Here is a 19,886-nt window from a genome sequence, read left to right on the forward strand (position 1 = left end):
TCATACCTAATCCAGACTCTAGTAAGGCCCAGCTAGTAGCTGTCCAGGCCTGGTCAGGACTTCTGGCTACATAAGCCTGGAAGAGCCACTTCCCTGAGATGAACGAGACAGCTAGCCCACCAGCTACTGTGTGACCACTTTTCCTCCATTAATTACTCCCTCTCTGTGCCAGCTGCTGGCCCTCACAGAAGCTCTTAGAAGGGCAGGGGTGTAGGTCAGTAAGAGAGTGGGCTTACCAGGGTGGAGGCACTGGGTTTGGTCCCCCAGAAGAAAGAAAGAGAGAAAAAGAAGGCAAGAGGAAGAGGAAGAATAGGTTAAGGGAGGGAAGAACAGATAGATGAAGGGAGGGAGGGAAGACTGATTTGAAAGGTGCTGGTGGGCTGAGAAGATGGCTCAGAGGCTAAAGGCACTTGCTTGCAAGACCTGCAGCCTGTGTTTGAGTCCCCAATACCCACATGTAACCAAACGCACAAAATGGCACATGCATCTGGGATTCATTTACAGCAGCAAGAAGCCCTGGTGCACCCATACCTCCCCCCCGTTTCAAATTAAAAACAAAGTGAAATACGAATGGTGGAATGATTGCCTGAGGCCACATAAGAGGCAGAGTTGGAGAGATGGGCTTAAAAAGGACTGGACATCCGGGGAACCTAGGAGGAGAGAGGCAGCTTGTTCTCTACAAATTTCCCTCCCTAGCTGCCCAGGGGAATGTCTATCTCTCTGAGGACACCACATGGTCCCTTAGAAAACTGCAGGAGGCTATGTCCCAGCCTAGTCCTAGGCTGTTGGCTCTCTCATAAAAGGTGAACTGCCACACTGCCCAGGAGGGCAGCACACAGATCTTGGTCGATGGTGCCCCTCCTCCTTGGTCCACATGCTGTGTGTGCAAACATGGCATTGACTGAATGTCCCCCATGACATATATTCTGATGTGTTCCTCCAGTAAAAGCTTAGCACATAGAAGCTCTTTTCATTTATAAATAGATATAGATAGGTAGATATAGATATAGATGATTTTATTTTATTACTTGAGAGAGAGAACAGAGACACAGAGAAAGAGGCAGAGAGAGAGAGAGAGAGTGAATATGGGCACACCAGAGCTTCCTGCCACTGCAAATAACTCTGGACACATGCGCCACTTGGTGTATCTGGCTTTACATGGGTACTGAGGAATTGAACCCAGGCTGTTAGGCTTTGTAAGCAAGCACCTTTAACCACTGATCCATCTCTCCAGCCCTTCTTTCTAGCTTTTCTCTTTCATGTAGCAGGTGCTTGGACGGCGCCCTTTTGAGACAAGCGGGGGTCAGGGCTTAGGGATGTGGCTTGGCTTGACACAGCAGCTGAAGCAAAACCCACTTCACACTTCAGCCTTAAGGAACCTGTGGACTGCAGGTGTCATCACTCTCCCTGGCTCACAGAGGGATGAGGAAACCTAGTGCACACATCCCCAGAACAGCCACAAAAAATCCTGATGGACTTTCCCACAACAAGCCAGAAACCCAACTCCAAACACCTCAGCTGAAGGGACTTGGTTGGCTGAAGTAGGGCCTGCCAGGAGTAACACTTCCGGTGCCCCCATCTGAGTTACCCCACTTCCCTTGGCTTGACTCCCCTTCAGCTAGACTTGGCTAAGATGAGCACCCAGGGCACTCACAGGTTGTGTTCCCTTAATGGCTCAGCAGAGTCCAGAGCCTGCTTCTCCCTGTTCTGAATGTAGCCACCATGCACGGTGGTGATAGTGCTTGTTGCAGGCCTGTGACACATGTCTATCCCTAAAGTCTCCCTGCCCCCAACTGAGGACTGTCAAGGAAAGTGACAGGAATGAGGGAAGAAACCAGAGGGACCTTGAGCAGAGGTGCCCTGACCAGCTCCACCCTCACTTCTCTAGTGTATGGAGAGGGGAAGGCGGACATGGCACTGAGGAGCCCTAGGCGCAAGATCCATAATAGGGATTGTTAAAAGGAACCAGACCTGGCAAAGCCCACTCCAGCTTGAGGACCCCCAGCCAGGAGACTGGGTTGCCAGGGCCCCAGGCACTCTGGAGACAGTATACCATCCTCTAAGGAGGCTTGAGGCAGTGCTCCCAAGAGAGGTTCTTGGCCATGAATGGCAGAGCCCTGGGAAATATCAAGAGCCCTGATTCCTCAGAGGAGGGAAGGGGTCCCAGGATGAGAGCAACAAGGTGCAAGATTGAAGGCAAATGCAGGCCAGCGCCTGAGGGGAGGTGTGGACAGAGTGGCTCAGGCCTAGTGCTGGGACAAGCACAGGCTTTGCAATTAGATGGGGCCTCCTTCCCCTCTGCAGCCCTGTGCGGCTCCAGTTCTCCTGGCATACCCATAACCCCCTCGTGTAATCTTTATTAGCAAGACATGACCAGAAAATCATGGTCTAGACTAAGAGCGGCTGGTCTGAGCTTGATGGCCTTCTAGGTGCCCTACCTGCCCCACTCCTCCCTCACCTGAGGGGAGCCAAACTGCCCAGCCTTCTCTAAGGACTGCCTACCTTCTGTTGATGAGGACGACATTGACCACCACTCTTCTTCCTCTGCCCCTGCCGAAGAAAGGTAGCCATATGTATATATATTTGGGTTTTTTTTTTATATTTTTATTTATTTTTTTTGTTCATTTTTATTTATTTATTTGAGAGTGACAGAGAGAAAGAGAGAGAGAGAGAGAGAGGGAGAGAGAGGCAAATAGAGAGAGAGAGAGAGAATGGGCGCGCCAGGGCCTCCAGCCACTGCAAATGAACTCCAGACGCGTGCGCCCGCTTGTGCATCTGGCTAACGTGGGTCCTGGGAAATCGAGCCTCGAACCAGTGTCCTCAGGCTTCACAGGCAAGCACTGAACCACTAAGCCATCTCTCCAGCCCTTTTATATATATATATATATATATATTTAAAAAGGGAATTTATTGGATTATCTTATGGTAGTCCAATACCAGTTGCAGGCCCGAGAATCAAGGAACCCAGTAGCTGTTCAGTCCACGTAGCCAGATGCCTCAGCAGTTCCAATCCAGCACTGAAGGCCTAGAGGCTTCCTGAGGAGCTGCTGGTTTTTGATCCACGGGTCTTCAGTTGAAGCTGGTTTTTAGTCTTCGCTGGTCTTCAATCCATGCTGGAAGGCAGCAAGTAGCGGCAGCCAAGTGGAACAAAGGCTGTTATTTGGTGTCTTGGGGTAGGGTCTCACTCTAGCCCAGGCTGACCTGGAACTCATGTGTAGTCTCAGAGTAGCCCCAAACCCACGGCGATCCTCCTACCTCTGCCTCCCGGGTGCTGGGATTAAAGACGTGCGCCACCATGCCTGGCAAAATCTAGCTTTCTTCAGGCAGTTTCAGTTAGAAATTGAGGCCCAAAGAGAATCAGGTGATGCCACCCCACATGCCACCTCGCCCCAGCACAAGAACGGAGCTCTTGGCAGAAGTGGAACTGCTATCTGATCAAGACTGATCTACAGTGTCTCCTGCTGCCCACAGTCTAGGGCACTACCTGGATGGGCTGGTCTAGGAGGGCTGGCTCTGGATCCACCCTCCAAACCTATAAACCAACCACATCTTCCCCTGGCAACACCTGAATCTGATGCTATAAAGGCTGCAGCCTTCCAGACCCTCCCTCTCTCTTGGTGCAACCCTCCTGTGTATGTGGGGGGAGGAGTGGAGGGAGTGGTCTCTCTGGATTCTCTCTCATCTCTGCTTAGACACACATGAGTCTGGCTTTTTTTTAAAATTTTTTTTGTTCATTTTTATTTATTTGAGAGTGACAGAGAGAGAGAGTAAGAGGTAGAGAAAGAGAGAGAAGGGCATGCCAGGGCTTCTAGCCACTGCAAACGAACTCCAGGTGGATGCGCCCCCTTGTGCATCTGGCTAACGTGGCTCCTGAGGAATCTAGCCTTGAACCGGGGTCCTTAGGCTTCACAGGCAAGCGCATAACCGCTAAGCCATCTCTCCAGCCCATGAGTCTGGCTTTTACCCCCACCCAGTGGCTGGGTAGGAGTGAGAGAATATAACGTTGTTTCTTTTTTCTCTCTTCCAATAATTGCACCTCTTTTTTACTTAATTCATTTTTAAAGTTTATCTTTTTACTTATTTATTTATTTATTAGAGAAAAGGAATAGGCACACCAGGGCCTCTAGCCACTGTGAATGAACTCGAGGTGCATGCACCACCATGCGCATCTGGTTTACGTGGGATCTGGAGAATCAAACTTGGATCCTCAGGCTTCACAGGCAAGTGCCTTAAGCCATCTCTCCATCCCTCACATGGTTTCTTGATCTGAATTTTTCTGCTTGTCTCTGTTTAATAGTTTGGAATCATCTCCCGCTTTGGTGACTTGTATGATTTTCTTCTGGTCTCCAGAGCTGCCACATGTGTATTTTCCTTGCACTCCAGATCCACCATGCGGGCGCTCTCATCGGCCCTAGGCTTGCTACCTGCGTAACTTCTCTGTCCTTGGAGTAGCCCTGGGTGTCACACTCTGCTACTCATTTCTCATCTGAATATGTTGTCTCTGCTGTTCTTCCTTAAGTCACCACCATTTGCCCTTCTCCCATGGATAAACCCAGGGTGGATCCTCTGGTGTTTCTTCAAGATCTCCTTGCACTAGCTTCTAAACCCTAACCTCCAGGTGCTTGCGGCTTTCTTCTAGTCTCTCTCTAAAGGCCTCAGTTTCTCTTAAATCCCAGTCTCCCTTAAATAAACCCCACAATTTGTGATTTCCCCCCCTAAATAAACTTAACAATTCATAATTTATCCTTCTTGAGTCTGTCTTTATTAATTCTTTGTTAAAGATAGGACAGAACCAAAATCTTGGGGTTCATTAATTCTGGGGGACCTCTCCAAAATCCTGCATCAGTATGTCCTCTAACAACTCAATGGCTTGAACACTCAACCATCAGCTTCGATGCCCCTCCTTAAAAACACTGGTATGAGCACCTACTCAACCATCAGCTTCGATGGCATGAGCACCTATACTGTCGAGCTGTCTAGGCCTGGACCAGCCGCCGCCCTGCTGTCTGCGCTGCAGGAAGCTGTATCACGCTGCTGCAAACACACCCGCAGGCCACTCGCACACACTTGCCTACCACCAGGTTTGTTGACTAGCCACCCAGTACATCTCAGTAGCCCCAAACTAGCTTTGTGAAATAACCCTTGACCTCTTGAAGCTGCCACTTCTTGATAAAGTGTATCACAGGGAGTAGCAGGCCCCATCCTCCACCCAGCAGCCTCGCAGCCATGCTGACTTGAAATCAGACCGTTCACAGCCCTCAGCAGCCACCTGGCCTAACCTAAGGCAGCCGCTCCTTAACTGCTGCCTCCTCCCAGTGCTGCTCAGCTGGGCTGTGACCAGGTGAGACCGAGGAGGCAGCTACCAACAGGCAAAAAGCAGCCGGACTGGACTCAGCCCAGTGCCCAGGTCTCATGCCCAGCTTCCAACAAGCTTAAGCTCTGATTACTCTAGACACTGCCAAAGACTGCAAAGCATTGATAATAGCCCAGCACGCTATTATCTTGAGCAATGGAGATGGTGCATCGTATGTCAAGCGCCCAGGATCCTGAGCCAATCTCAGCGTTGCCACTGGCATCTCCATCAGCCCCATCTTATAACTTTATCATCTTTTTTTTTGGTTATTCGAGGTAGGGTTTCACTGTAGCTCAGACTGACCTGGAATTCACTATGTAGTCTCAGGGTGGCCTCGAACTCACGGCGATCCTCCTACCTCTGTCTCCCAAGTGCTGGAATTAAAGGCGTGCGCCACCACACCTGGCTTTGATCATCTTTAAAACAGACCTGTAACTGGGGCGGGATGATTTCCCCTCCCACCACCTGATTTGGGGTGCCCACCTGAGTTTTCCTCTAGGGCAGATGGGGCTGGACCAGGAAGGGGAGGATGGGGTCTGGGAGTGGTGGGAGTTCTATCACCAATCCTCAGTCTCAAGTCACTATTAACAGGGACACGTTAATGAAAATTCACACCCAGGTGCTAATAAACACAGGGCTGCTCTTGGGCTCATCGGCGAGGCCCTCCGCAGGGAGGGAGGCTGGCCAATGAGCTCTACTTATCAGTGAAAAGACTTGCTAATAACTTTAATTCCCCATCCTAAACCACTGGTCCTTTACCATGCAAATAGATTTTCTAAACTGAGTTGGCTTCAGTGCAAAGACTTCCCACCCAGAGCCAGAGGGGAGTGTCAAAATGGGGCAGAGGTAGAAGGAAAGTGGGTGACCAGTGGAGGAGGTGTGAAACTGCCCCCTACCAGGGAATCACCTTTGGATCACTCTCTCTGCAGCCAAACAAGCTATGGGGGCCTGCTTAGGCCTGGACCCCTGAGCCAGGATCAGGGTCCTGACCCCACTCTGTATGACTGTCCCTCCTGGCCTGAGCCACCAGAGCACTGGAAATGGTCTGAGGTGATTTAAAACAAAATGGATAAACTGTGGAGGAGGCCGGATGGATGTTGTATCAAGCAATGCAAAGGAATGAAATTCAGATTGTGGATAGCCTGGGTGAGCCTTTGGTCAGAAAGTAGCCAGACACAGTAGGCCACATTATATGATTCCTTTTATATGAAGTGTTTGGAAAAGGCAAATTTCAGTAGAGATGGAAGGTGGGTGTGTGGTTAAAGGGGATGGAGAAATGGGAATTGAGACTAGGGGGCAACTTTTTTTTTGGAGTAATGAAAGTGTCCTAAAATCAGGGAAAATACATGCACAGCTTTATGAATATCCCAAAACCATTGATTTGCATCCGTTAAAATTAAGCATGAAAGCTGCATGTGATGGTGCACATCTGTAATGTGGAGGAAGGCTAAGGAATTCAAGGCCAGCCTGGGCTACATGAGACCCTATCTCAAAAACCAAAAGTAAAGTAAAATAAAGCTTGAATTTTGCAGTGTGAATTGCATGTCAATAACGTGCTTATAAAAGCAAACCACTAAGGCCTACACTTTGGATGCTTGAGAGCTGGGTGTCCCTAGAGGGTGACCCCTTAGCCAACTACAATGCCTCAAGACCACCCTACTAGGATCAGTTGTCCTCCAGACCCCCTGGTCTGGCTTTCTGGGCTCTAGGCTTCACTCTCTCCCATTGCATCCCCCCGATCTGAATCCCACCAGTGTAGGTCATCAACCACTGGGCCCCTTACCTCACCCTCGCTAGGTTTCCAGGAGAATGGTTGCATAAACTTGGGACTCACCCACTGATGTCATCTATGTCTCCAAGCCTTATTAGAGCAAAGCCAGGAGACTGCAGATGGGAAGATCCCACAACCCAAGGCCAGGAAGCAAGGGGAACTGGGCCTGGGGAGCTGGCACAACCTCAAGACCCAGAATGAACAGCGCTGGCCAAATCCTTCAGGGCTAAGCACTCTAACTCCCAAGTCTTACATGGGCTCAATTCCTGACCTTTATTCTTCTGTAACATGATTGTTTGCACATAGTACTGTAGAGGTAATTGAAGTTCAATACCCAATAAAGGGAGTCGGATTTTCTGCAGAAATATTTTGGTTTTATCCAGTTCACCATGCTCACAACCCACCCCAACCCTTCCAGTCTGACCCATGCAGAATAGATGTGACCAGGGTAGGGCAAGAATGAAGGGAAATGGCTTAGCGGTTAGAGCCTTTGACTCTGAAGCCAAAGAACCCCGGTCCGAACCCCCGGGACGCACGCAAGCCTGAGACACAAGGGGGCGCTCGTGTGTGCCAGCGCACCTGGTGTGCCCATTCCCTGTGTCTGTCCCTTTTGGGGGAGAGAGGGTATTACCATGGGATATTTTTTATAATCATGGAAAGTGTTAATAAAAATTGAGAAAAAAAAAAAGAATGAAGGGCTCTGAGCCTGTGTTTAGGGGCTTGAAGGTTGTAAGACTCCCTCACGACAATTCCGATGTGTAAACTTTCTGTTCACGTAGAATTGTCTTATGACTATACTCCCCAGCACTCAGAAGGCTGAGATAGGATCGTTGAGAATTGCTGCCAACCTGGGCTGCACAGTCTGAGAACCCTAACTTGAAAAAAAAAAAAAAGGAAAAAGAGAAGTAAAAGTGTCAAGTGATATCAGCGCAAACGGTTTATTCACAAATAAATAAATACACACCAGGCAGAACCTTCTGCCTACTGCAGAGCTTCTGCCCTCATTCGACCATAGGTGAGAACTGACTTTCACCCTTGGAATTGCCCACGCCAGAGTCGCTGGTTCCTCTTCCAGGGGAGACAATCCAATTCGCTTCGAAGGTGGCGAGGCCAAAACAAGTCTCTGTGCTCAGTCATCCGTTCGCTGTTCCAGGGACGACTCAGGCTGGTGTCCACTCCTGCGGCGAGACGGGCATCCAGGTCTCCAGCAGGGCCAGGACGTCGCTGGTAAAGAGCTGCAGAGAGAGCGCGAGCCAACAGCGCAGCCCTCAGCGCTCGCCCCGGTGCCTGGATGTCCGTGCGCTCTACGGACCCCGGGGCAGCTCGACGGAGCATCGGGTCCCTGACCCCTGCCCGTCCTCGGCCTCCCCTCGCTGCTTGGATTCCCGAGGGTCGGAGAGGGTGGGGGAACGAGCAGGTGAGGCCGGGCAGCCTGGCAGGGTGCAGCAAGGGGCCAGCTGCGCGTTGGGGGTCAGGACAGTAAGTGGGAGGGGGGCGGGCGCGGGGAAAGTGCTACTAACCGGAGACGAGGGGCGCACCGACAGGTCACAAGGCTCCGGCGCGTCTCGGGATCCAGGACAGGCGGGCGGGGACTCCCACGACACCCCGCTGCAGGCGGCGGGGTCCAGGTCGGGACTGAGCGCGGGCGCCTGCGCGGGGCCGCCGTCGGGGCAGAGCGGACAGCTTCGCGGGGACGCGGCGCCCACGTAGCGCCGGCGCCGGCGCTGCAGGCTGTCCTCGCTGAGGCCCAGCACGGCCGACAGGTGGCCGATGTAGCGGATGGCCAGGCGCAGGGTCTCGATCTTGGTCAGGCTCTGGCCGGCCGGCGCCACGGACGGCGGCAGAAAGCGGCGCAGCTCGTGCAGCGCGCGGGCGAGCGTGCGCATGCGCAGCTTCTCGCGCTCGCTGGCGCTCTGCCGCTGCCCGCCGCCCAGGCGGCTGCCGCGCGCGCCGCGTCTCCCCGACGAGGGCCCCGAGCGCCGCGCCGGGCGTGCGTCGGATGGCACCGGGCTCCCGGCCGCGACGCTGCCCCACGAGTCCCGGGACCAGCTGCTGGCCCTGTCGGAGGGCGGCGGCGGCGGCGGCGACGGCTGCGGAGCCCGGTCTAGGATCCAGGAATCTGCAAGCGGCGCGTACAGCGGCTGGGCCATGGCATCGGAGGCGCGTCCCGGCGGCGGCGGCGCGCGCTGCAGTTTTATCCCCGAACCCAAGGTGTGAAGTGGCCCCTTCCAGGCCGCATCAGCACATCAAAGCGGCCCTCAGGGCCAAGAGGGGGCAGGGCATGACCCTTTGAATCAAGGGGGGACTAAGGTGCTTGCCCCCTTGGTCCGTCCCACCTGGGGCCTTGGCTTGGGCCTAGTGGTCTATGGTGTCCAGGGCATTGGGCCAGCCCTTCAGGTTGGTCAGAGAACTGTTAAGGGCGGCTCCTAGGTTTGGAGCCCACCTTCGTCTGTTGGAGAACTTAGATCTTCATGGCAGATCCAGGCTTGCACCAGCAGACTGTAGAATAAGGACTCTAGCCCTAATTCCCTCTAAATGTGGTAGAGCTGTAATCCATCCCTACACAGAGTCTGGGTGGCGGTGGGTGGGCTCTTACTTGGTGAGGGGAGGGTTGGGGAGGCCCAGTGAAGCTATCCCAGCCGAATGTGACAAGCCAGCCTCAACTGGTGAGATGGTTGTGCGTTATCTGAGTAGGGGGAGAGGTGAGCCCGCTGCCCCTTCTAGCCTTGACAAGATGGGGATCATAGTCTCTTGCTGGCCCAGCTCATCTGTCAGCGATGTTCTGCCACTTTGGACAGGTTTATCAATGAATAAGAATGAGGCAGAAAAAGCATTTGACAAAATTCAACAGCCCTTAGCATAGGCGCGGCTGTAATCCCAGCACGTAGAAGGTTGAGGCCAGCATGGGCTACAAGAGACACTTTTTTTTAAAGACATTTACAAAGGGGATAATGAAAATGTATATACACAGTGGGATTTTATTCAGCCATAGAAAAAATGAAATTTTAAAAAGGCAAATGGAAGCCAGGCATGGTGGCGCACGCCTTTAATCCCAGCACCCAGGAGGCAGAAGTAGGAGGATTGCGGTGAGTTGGAGGCCACCCTGAGACTACATAGTGAATTCCAGGTCAGCCTGAGGTAGGGTGAAACCCTACCTTAAAAAAAGGAAAGAAAGCTGGGCGTGGTGGTGCATGCCTTTAATCCCAGCACTCGGGAGGCAGAGGTAGGAGGATCACCGTGAGTTCAAGGCCACCCTGAGACTCCATCGTGAATTCCAGGTCAGTCTGAGCCAGAGTGAGACGCTACCTCAAAAAAACAAACAAAAAAAAAAACAACAAAAAACAAAAAAGACGTGCTGGAGAGATGGCTTAGCCGTTAAACGCTTGCCTGTGAAGCCTAAGAACTCCAGTTCAAGGCTCAATTCCCCAGGACCCACATTAGCCAAATGCACAAGGGGGCCCACACATCTGGAGTTTGTTTGCAGTGACTGGAAGCCCTGACACACCCATTCTCTCTCTCTTTTTCTCTGCCTCTTTCTCTCTGTTTGTCATTCTCAAATAAATAAAAACTTTTTCAAAATGTTAAAATGTTAAAAAAAGAAAAAGAAGGAAGGAAGGAAAAAAAAGAAAAAGGCAAATGGGTGGAAGTGGAAAATATTTTATTAAGCAAGGTAACCCAGGCACAGGTCAGGAAGACAAATCTTTATATTCTCTCACATAGTGCTGCAAATTTCTAAATGTTGAATATGTGTATGGAGGAGTAAATGTGGGTAAAGGCCAAGAAATTGAAAAAACAAGGCTTTCAGGGAGGAGGATAGGGAAGACAGTAGAATACATGAGACAGTAAAAGGGAAGAAGAAGAGAGCAGGGAGATTGGAGTAGAGAAGAATCAACTAAGAGAATGTGGCTTAGTGTGATGGCTTGCACCTTTAATCCCAGCACTCAGGAGGGAGAAATAGGATAACTGAGTTTGAGACCAGTTTGAGACTATGTAGTGAAATCCAGGTCAGCCAGGGTTAGAGCGAGACCCTATTTCAAGAACAGAAAGAAAGAAAATGACATGGAAACCTGTAAGCTAATTTAATTTAATATTATTTTATTTATTTTTTGTTTTTTGAGGTAGGGTCTCACTCTAGCTCAGGCTGACCTGGAATTCACTATGTAGTCTCAGGGTGGCCTTGAACTCACAGTGATCCTCCTACCTCTGCCTCCCAAGTGCTGGGCTTAAAGGCGTGCGCCACCACACCCAGCTTAATTTTTTTAATTTATTTGCAAGCAGAGAGAGAAGATGGACATACTAGGACCTCTTGCTAGTGCAAACATACTCCAGATGCATGTGCCACTTTGTGCATCTAGCTTTATGTGGTTATTTAGGAATCAAACCTGGACCAGCAGGTCTTGCAAACACATGCTTTTAACTGCTGAGCTACCTACCCAGCCTTGTAAGGTAATAATAATAATAAAAAATGTCTAGGGGTTGAAGAGATGTCTCAGTGGTTAAGGCACTTGTCTGCAAAGCCGAAGGACCCAGGTTCGATTCCCCAGGACCCACAATCAGATGCACAAGGTGGCACATGCTTCTGGAATTCATTTGCAATGGCTGAAGACCTTGGCACACCCCTTCTCTCTCTCTTTCTCTTTCTCAAATAAATAAATAAAAATCTAACCAGGTGTGGTAGCACACATCTTTAACCCCAGCACTCAGGAGGCAGAGGTAGGAGGATCGCCAGGAGTTCGAAGCCAGTCTGAGACTATATAGTGAATTCCAGGTCAGCCTGGGCTACAGCCAGACCCTACCTCAGGAAAAAAAAAAATCTATAAAGACCCTATGGGTATGTCATAAGAACACAATGACAGAGCAGTGGATCAGATGAGGGGGTCTGCTTTTTCTGTTCATTTGGGGTTTTGTTGTTTGTTTTTCTTTAATATTATTTAGTTGCAAGGGGAGAGAGAGAGAATGAGAATGTTCCAGGGCCCATTGCCACTGCAAACGAACTCCAGACACTTGCCACTTTGTGCATCTGGTTTTACATGAGTACTGGGAAATTGAACTTCCACCATCAGGCTTTGCTAGCAAGTGTCTTTTACCGCTGAGCCACCTCTCCAGCCCTTGTTTTTTGTTTTTTTTTTTTTTTTTTTTTTTTTTTGAGACATTTCACAGTGTAACCCAGACTGGCCTCAAACTCGTGATCCTTCTGCCCCAAGTGCTGGGATTACGGGCATGAGCCACCACACTTGGCAGTTGAGGATGTCTGCTTTTACTACACCTGTTCTACATTCTATTGGGAGGTCTAGGTTGGGAAATAAAAGAAAGAAACACAAATTGGAGAAGATGAAATAAAACATTCCATTTTATATACAACATGCTTGCTTCAAGGAGCTGGCCATGGTGGAACATACCTTGAATTCCAGCATCAGGGAGATGAATGCAAGATCAGGAGTTCAAGGCCAATCTGGGCTACATGGTCCTGTCTCAAAAAATAAAATAACGCTGGGCATGGTGGCATATGCCTTTAATTCCAGTACTTGGGAGGCTGAGGTAGGAGGATCACGAGTTCAAGGCCATTCTGAGGTTACCGAGTGAATTCCAGGTCAGCCTTGGCTACAGCAAGACCCTACCTCAAAAAAACAAACAAAAAAAAGCCAGGCCTTTAATCCCAGCATTTAGGAGGCAGAAGTAGGTGGATTGCCATGAGTTCAAGGCCATCCTGAGACTACATAGTGAATTCCACGTCAGCCTGGGCTGGAGAGTGAGACCCTATGGGGGCGGGAGAGGGGGAGCTGGGCATGGTGGCCCACACTTTTAATCCCAGCACCAGGGAGGTAGTAGGATTGCCATAAATTCAAGGCCACCCTGAGACTACACAGTGAATTCCAGGTCAGCCTGGGCTAGAGTGAGAACCTACCTCGAAAAACCAAAAATCAAAAAACAGTAACAGAAGCCAGGCATGGTGGCACATGCCTTTAATCTCAGCGCTTAGGAGGCAGAGGTTGGAGGATCACTGTGAGTTCAAGGCCACCCTGAGACTACATAGTGAATTCCTGGTCAGCCTGGGCTAGAGTGAGACCCTGCCTCAGCAAACAAAAACAACAACAAAAACACCATTAAAACAAAGGCAAGTGCAATAGCATAGGCCAGTAATCTCAGCTGCTTGGGAAGTAAAGATAGGCAGATCATAAATTCAAGGCCCACTTGGTCTACAGAGAGTTCAAAGACAGTGTGGTAACAAAGACCCTGTCTTAAAAAATAAACTCTTTTTAAATTTTTTTTTCTGATTTATTTATTTATTAGAGTGGGTGTGAGAATGGACATGTCAGGACCTCTAGCCACTGCAAACAAACTCCAGACGGATGTGCCACCGTGTGCATCTGGCTTATGTGGGACCTGGAGAATCGAATCTGGGTCCTTAGGCTTCACAAGCAAGCACCTTAACTAACCACTGAGCCATCTCTCTAGCGCTTAAAAAAATAAACTCTTTGACTACTTGGGAACTGCTAGCTGTGGGTCAGTTTTTCCCCTCAGCTAGGCCTTGGCCCCAGCCCAGGCCCAGCTGGGTTGAGCCAAGGGAAGGGCCCAATACACTCTAGTCCAGGCTGACCTGCAATTCACTCTGTAATCTCAGGGTGGCCTCGAACTCATGGTGATCCTCCTACCTCTGCCTCCCAAGTGCTGGGATTAAAGGCATGTGCCACCATATCTGGCCCAACATGGATTCTTTATCCCCTCTAGCTCCCCACGTGGCAGGAGCACCTTGAACTTTGTTTTCTCTCTTTTCTTTCCATGGTTTTCCCAGGCCCTCCACATGGGATCTCTAGCCACATTTCCTTGGCTCTGTACTTCCCTCAATAACTATAAAAAATTAATTAAGTAAAAAAGAGGCTGAATAGATGGCTCAGCAGGTAAAGAGCTTGCTTGCCAAGCCTAACGACCTGAGTTACATTCCCCCAGTACCTATGTAAAGCCAGATGCAAAAAGTGGTGCATGCATCTCCAGTTAGTTTGCAGCAGCTAGAGGCCCTAGCACACCCATTCTCTCACTCTCTCTCTCTCTCTCTCCTATTTCTCTCTCCTTGTAAAAAAATAAAAATTAAATTAAAGGTGCTGTAGAGATGACTCAGTGATTAAGGTGCTTGCCTGCAAAGCCTAATGACCTAGGTTTGATTCCACAGTACCCACCTAAAGCCAGATGCACAGTGGTGCATGTATTTGGAGTTTGGGTGCAGGGGTTGGAGGCCTTGATACATTCATTCTCATTCTCTCCCTCTCTCTCTCATTCTTCTGTATCTCTTTGCTTGCAAATAAATAAATAAAGATTTTAAAAAAATTAAGAACTGAAGAGCGTGGTTAAGGCACTTGCCTATGAACCGTAAGGATCTAGGTTCGATTCCCCAGTACACACATAAGCCAGATGCACATGGTGGCGCATGCATCTGGAGCTCATTTTCAGTGGCTAGAGGCCCTGACACACCCATATTCACCCATATTCATTCTTTCTCTCTCTCTCTCTAATAAATTTTTTTTTTTAAAAGGAGGGTTTGGGGGTTGGAAGGATGGCTTAGCAGTTAATGCATTTGCCTGCAGAGCCAAAGGACCCAGGTTCGATTCCCCAGGATCCACATTAGCCAGGTGCACATGTGTCTGGAGTTCATCTGCAGTGGCTGGAGGCCCTGGTGCACCCATTCTGTCTCTCTCTCTCTCTTCTTTCTCTCTGTCCAATGAGTAAATAAAAATAATATATATATAACTATATATGTATTTTTTTTAATAAAAAAAGGGTTTGGGACATAGATTGGTGGTAGAGAGCACTGGCATTGGGTCTACAGTGCCTGCCTGGCCCCTCAGGCATGTGAACTTATGCCCTTGAGTTAATGGGTACCTCATGCCTGCTCTTCTGTCTTCTCCAGCTAGACCATGAAGTACCTGGTTTCTGGCATTGCATCTTTTCCTATTTCTTCTTCAAAATGAATGGCACCCAGTGCCAGGGGGTCTAGTTGTTTGCATTGCTTGTAAGGCCTCTGGCTCTGAGAGACTGATGAGTGACTGGTGTCTAGCAAGGAAGACCACATGGACTGGTACTGGGTTCCCTGAGCATCTCTGCCCACCCTCATCCCCTGGCCTTCCCTCAGTCTCCTGCTGGCCCGTCTAATACCTCCACACCCCCTCCTCTGCAGTCCTTTGAAGACCACCACCATGGTCACACGCTGAGCCCACACCCTGTCCCCTTGCCTGAACATCTGGCACCAGAGGCTCTTCCTCAGCTTGCAGAGGTGCACGGTGTCTACCCCTTCTGGACCTTGGCCAGTGGATGTCTTCCTGGGGCTCCGGATCTGAGCAGAGAACCTGGCATGATGTGCCTCCTGGATGAGGCCGAGACAAGCAGTTGGGAACGGGTAGTGTGTTACAGGCTGCGATGAGAGGAGAGTGAAGAAAAAAGAAAACACGGGTGGGAGAGGTGGGTGCCTGTGAAAGTTCCAGGCACCCTTCTGAGTATCCAAGATGCCCTCCAATCACACAATTAGGATTTCACGTGAAAACCAAAAGTTGAGAAAATTCAGTGGCCAAAATCTTTTTTAAAAAGTATTTTATTTAAGCTGGGCGTGGTGGCACATGCCTTTAATCCTAGCACTCAGGAGGCAGAGGTAGGAGGATCACCGTGAGTTCGAGACTACATAGTGAATTCCAGGTTAGCCTGGGCTAGAGTGAGACCCTACCTCGACAAAGGTCAAAACAATAATAATAATAATTATAATTATAATTATTATTATTTAGCTGCACGTGGTGGTGCATGCCTTTAACCCCAGAACTTGTGAGGCAGAGGTAGGAGGATCACCGTGAGTTCGAGACTACATAGTGAATTCCAGGTTAACCTGGGCTAGAGCGAAATCCTACCTTGAAAGACAAAAAAAAAAAAAAGAATTATTTATTTATTTGACAGAGAGAGGAAGCCCACTTCAAACGAACTCCAGACGCATGTGCCACCTTGTACATCTGCCTTTCGTGGGTCCTGGGGAATCAAACCTGGCTCCTTTGGCTTTGCAGCAAGTGCCTTAACCACTAAACCATCTCTTCAGTTCAATGACCAAAATCTTGTGTCTTATTATGTATTTATTTGCAAATATAGTAAGTGTCCACAGTTTAAAAATCAAAAAGGCAGGTTCAGAGTGTATGACAAAGGTCTTCATTCTGGCCCTGAGGCATCATCCGCCTGTTCCAGGGGAAACCAGCATTGCTGGCTTCTTGTTAACAGTGCTTTGAAGTGAATTTGTATTTTATTACATTCAAAACCAACCAGACATGTTTGGACAAGAGGCCATGTATGTAGGAGGCACACTTTGCCTAAGACTTCTCAGAACTAAAACCTGATAGTTAAAACTGATTAAGCACGTGGAAGTCACATGAGATTCAGAACAGGCGAGAGGCGCCTTGAGTGGAGCAGGGTAAGACTGGTGTGGAGCAGGGACCTAGTCTGGAGATGCGAAGGGCTCATGAAGATAGCGTGAGAGAGGTGGGGCAAATGGGAAGTCCTGCCTCCAACCCCTTCCCTGAAGTCTTGAATCCTCATGGCTAACAAATTGGAAGTGCCACGTGGAGTCCCTCCCCTGGTGTCCCTGGGGTCTCTGGGAAACACCAGGGGCCCAGCTGATGCAAGGTCTGCCTCTTGAGGCAGCCTCTGCTTCCCTCTGCCCCTTTGATCTCCTTATCTGGCCAGCCTCTCTGGTGGGTTCATTTGGGAGCTGCGGAGTTAATGAGTTCTCCAGTCGGCAGGGCCCACACTCCCTCCCGCTGGGCCAAGGCCTTCACACTTTTGGGGCCTGTGTTTTGACAAGTGCCAGAGCCAGTGGCTTCTGCTCCCCAGGCCTGAGCCTCCCCTTGCTGCCAACGTGTAAGGCTGGGAAATAAGGTCTTGTGGCCACCCCACCAGAACAGAGGTGAGAGTTCAAGCTTTTGCCAGGTGGGGGGCACGCAGGGCAGGGTGGATCCCTCAGGCTAAGGCCTCAGCCTCAGCTTTTGTGCTGGGCCCAGCCCGGGTCCTGGGGCCTGCACCCCCATCCCACCCCAAGGCCTCAGTGCCATCACCACCTCCCAGCCCCTCTGACACAGGAGTGCTAATCAAAGGTGCTATGCAAAACTCCCTTGCAGCCCCTAATCCCCAATCTTGCTGGAGCCACAGGCCCCAGGAGAAGGAAGCCACTTGTTCCTACTGCCAGCCTGCTTAGCATCAGGGGTCACCCCTAATTTTGGAGTCCCAGGAGGCCAGGGCTTTTCCACCACACCTCAGCACCAGCCTTCCGGGAGAGAGGTTATCATTACACCTTCACCTTCAGATAGTCTAGGTCTGCATCCTGCTTGTGGCCAGTATGTCTTGCTCAGTACCGCCTGCGCTCCTTTGGCATCCTGTCCACCATGTCAGGGCCTTGGCTTCTGAGCCATTATAGGGAGATGATCAGATCATGCAGCATGGAACTTGGCCTTCTAGTCCCTCACTGTGCTAGGGTTTGGCTGGGCCATTGCTCCTGTTCACAGCATTGTCATGAGGTGAGGGAGATGAATCAGAAGCACAGAGAAGTTGTCCCTGGTCACACAGCTAGAAAGGACAGTGTCCTGGGCTGAAGGGGTGGTTTGGCGGTTAAGGTGCTTGCCTGAAAAGCCAAAGGACCCAGGTTCAATTTCCCCAGGACACACGTAAGTGAGATGCACAGGTGCCCCATGCAATTGGAGTTCATTGGCAGCAGCTGGAGGCCCTGGCATGCCCATTCTCTCTCGCACGCTCTCAAGTAAAGTTTTAAAATATTACAAAAGACGGGCTGGAGAGATGGCTTAGCAGTTAAGTGCTTGCCTGTGAAGCCTAAGGACCCCGGTTTGAGGCTCGGTTCCCCAGGTCCCACGTTAGCCAGATGCACAAGGGGGCGCACGTGTCTGGAGTTCGTTTGCAGAGGCTGGAAGCCCTGGCGCGCCCATTCTCTCTCTCCCTCTTATCTGTCTTTCTCTCTGTGTCTGTCACTCTCAAATAAATAAAATTATTAAAAATAAAATAAAATATTACAAAAGAAAGAAAAGGACAATGTCCTGGGCCCACCTCTATGTCTCCTTTGTAAGATGTGAGCAGCTACTTTCACGTTGGAGGGAATGTCCTGAGAGAGGAACTCCAGCACCCTAAGACCCCAACAGACCTTCCTTTACATCCCACAGACCTGAGGGGAGTGGAAGGAAAAAGTTCTCCAGGCCCTACCCGGGACCTCATGGGACCAGCATACTTGAGGATGGAGCCTGAGAATCCAGGTATAAAAATAAAGTTTTAGCCAAGTGTGGTGGCACACACCTTTAATCCCAGCACTCAGGAGGTAGAGGTAGGAGGATCACTATGAGTTCAAGGCCACCCTGAGACTATGTAGTGAATTCCAGGTCAGCCTGGCCTAGAGTGAGACCCTACCTCGATAAACAACAACAACAAAAAGTCTTGAGCTAGAGAGATGGCTTAGTGGTTAAAGTGCTTGCTGGCAAAGCCAAAGGACCCAGGTTTGATTCCCCAGTGCCCACATAAAGCCAGATGCACAAGGTAGCACATGAGGCTGGAGTTTGTTTGCAGTGGCTAGAGGCCCTGGTGTGCCCAGTTTCTCTCTTTCTCTCTCTCACCCCTTCTTAAATAAATTGAAGTTTCCTTATAATTATGAAGCAATGACCCCAATCCAGAAATAGAAAAGACCTTGGAAGGCTGGAGAGATGGCTTAGTGGTTAAGCACTTGCCTGTGAAGCCTAAGGACCCTGGTTCGAGGCGTGATTCCCCAGGACCTACGTTCGCCAGATGCACAAGGGGGCGCACGCGTCTGGAGTTCGTTTGCAGTGGATGGAGGCCCTGGCACGCCCATATACTTTCTCTCCCTCTTTCTCTCTCTGTTTGTCTCTCTCAAATAAATACATAAACAAGAAAGTAAAAAGACAGTGGAGATAATATACACTATTAAAAAAAAGAAGAAGAAGAAAGAAAAGGCCTTGGAGAGTATCAGACCTTCTCCCCACTCTAGATCCGGTGCCCCTTGCTTGAGTCACAGATAGATAAGGCAGGACACAGCTACTCAGGGAAGCCCCAACCTCTCTCTTCCTGCACCTCTTTCCTCATCAACCTCCTGATTAAGGCCCCTGTGGCTCCCAGGGGAGCCCTCCCTTTCCAACCACCCATCCCACTCCACGCCCCCTCCCCACCTCCTCACACCTTTAGCTCTTGGAGCCACTGAGCTGGCACACCATATGGAATAGATTATTCTGGACCCAGGATAATCTGATTATCTGGGTTGGGCCAGTTGGATGCTCAGCCAGTGGCAGTCACAGGCAGCAGAGGGGTGATGAGGAGGGAGGGGGTGGGAAGAGAGGAGATAGATCTGGCAGATTCCTAGAAAGGCTCAAGAGGAAGTTCCAGGAGCCCCGTGGGTCTGAGACTGGCTGATAATGCCAATAACACCTCTCTCGGGGGTAGCACAGGTATGCCCTTTTGGTGGCCAAGTTCATGCCGGTAAGTGGGAGTGGGTCAGAGCCTTAGAGTGAAAAGTGGAGAAACTGAGGCATCAAAGGGATTAAGGAGCTGAATTTAGCCCAAAGCAGAGATGCAAATATGTGTGAACATAGGAAACATGTTACATGCACCTCAGTTCCTCCCACTGTAAATGGATCGGCACTTCCAACAGCATGCCGGGACATCCTGGATAGGGTGCTTGCTTCTCAGGCCAGAGCTGACCCTTGGACTTTCTTGCAGCCTAAAATTCTCACA

General features: G+C 50.1%; 1 protein-coding gene across 1 annotated transcript; it reads right to left on the minus strand.

Annotated features, from left to right (window-relative positions):
* Positions 1-8,046: 8,046 nt before the first annotated feature.
* Mesp1 (mesoderm posterior bHLH transcription factor 1) lies at positions 8,047-9,274 on the minus strand. The gene is made up of 2 exons (XM_045146570.1): positions 8,645-9,274; positions 8,047-8,359 (listed from the first exon to the last, which is right to left on the minus strand). Exons 1-2 carry the CDS (start codon positions 9,272-9,274, stop codon positions 8,285-8,287), a joined length of 705 nt encoding a protein of 234 aa, XP_045002505.1. The 3' UTR covers positions 8,047-8,284.
* Between the last annotated feature and the right edge of the window lie 10,612 nt (positions 9,275-19,886).

The sequence above is a fragment of the Jaculus jaculus genome, chromosome 3 (assembly GCF_020740685.1).
Source record: "Jaculus jaculus isolate mJacJac1 chromosome 3, mJacJac1.mat.Y.cur, whole genome shotgun sequence".
Lineage (NCBI taxonomy): Eukaryota > Metazoa > Chordata > Mammalia > Rodentia > Dipodidae > Jaculus > Jaculus jaculus.

Excerpts from the sequence above, each read along its gene's own strand:
- Mesp1 (XM_045146570.1), bottom strand. The coding sequence starts at position 9,274 with ATGGCCCAGCCGCTGTACGCGCCGCTTGCAGATTCCTGGATCCTAGAC. Across the intron at positions 8,360-8,644 it reads CGGTGCGCCCCTCGTCTCCG|CTCTTTACCAGCGACGTCCT; the intron begins GTTAGTAGCACT and ends CTCTCTCTGCAG.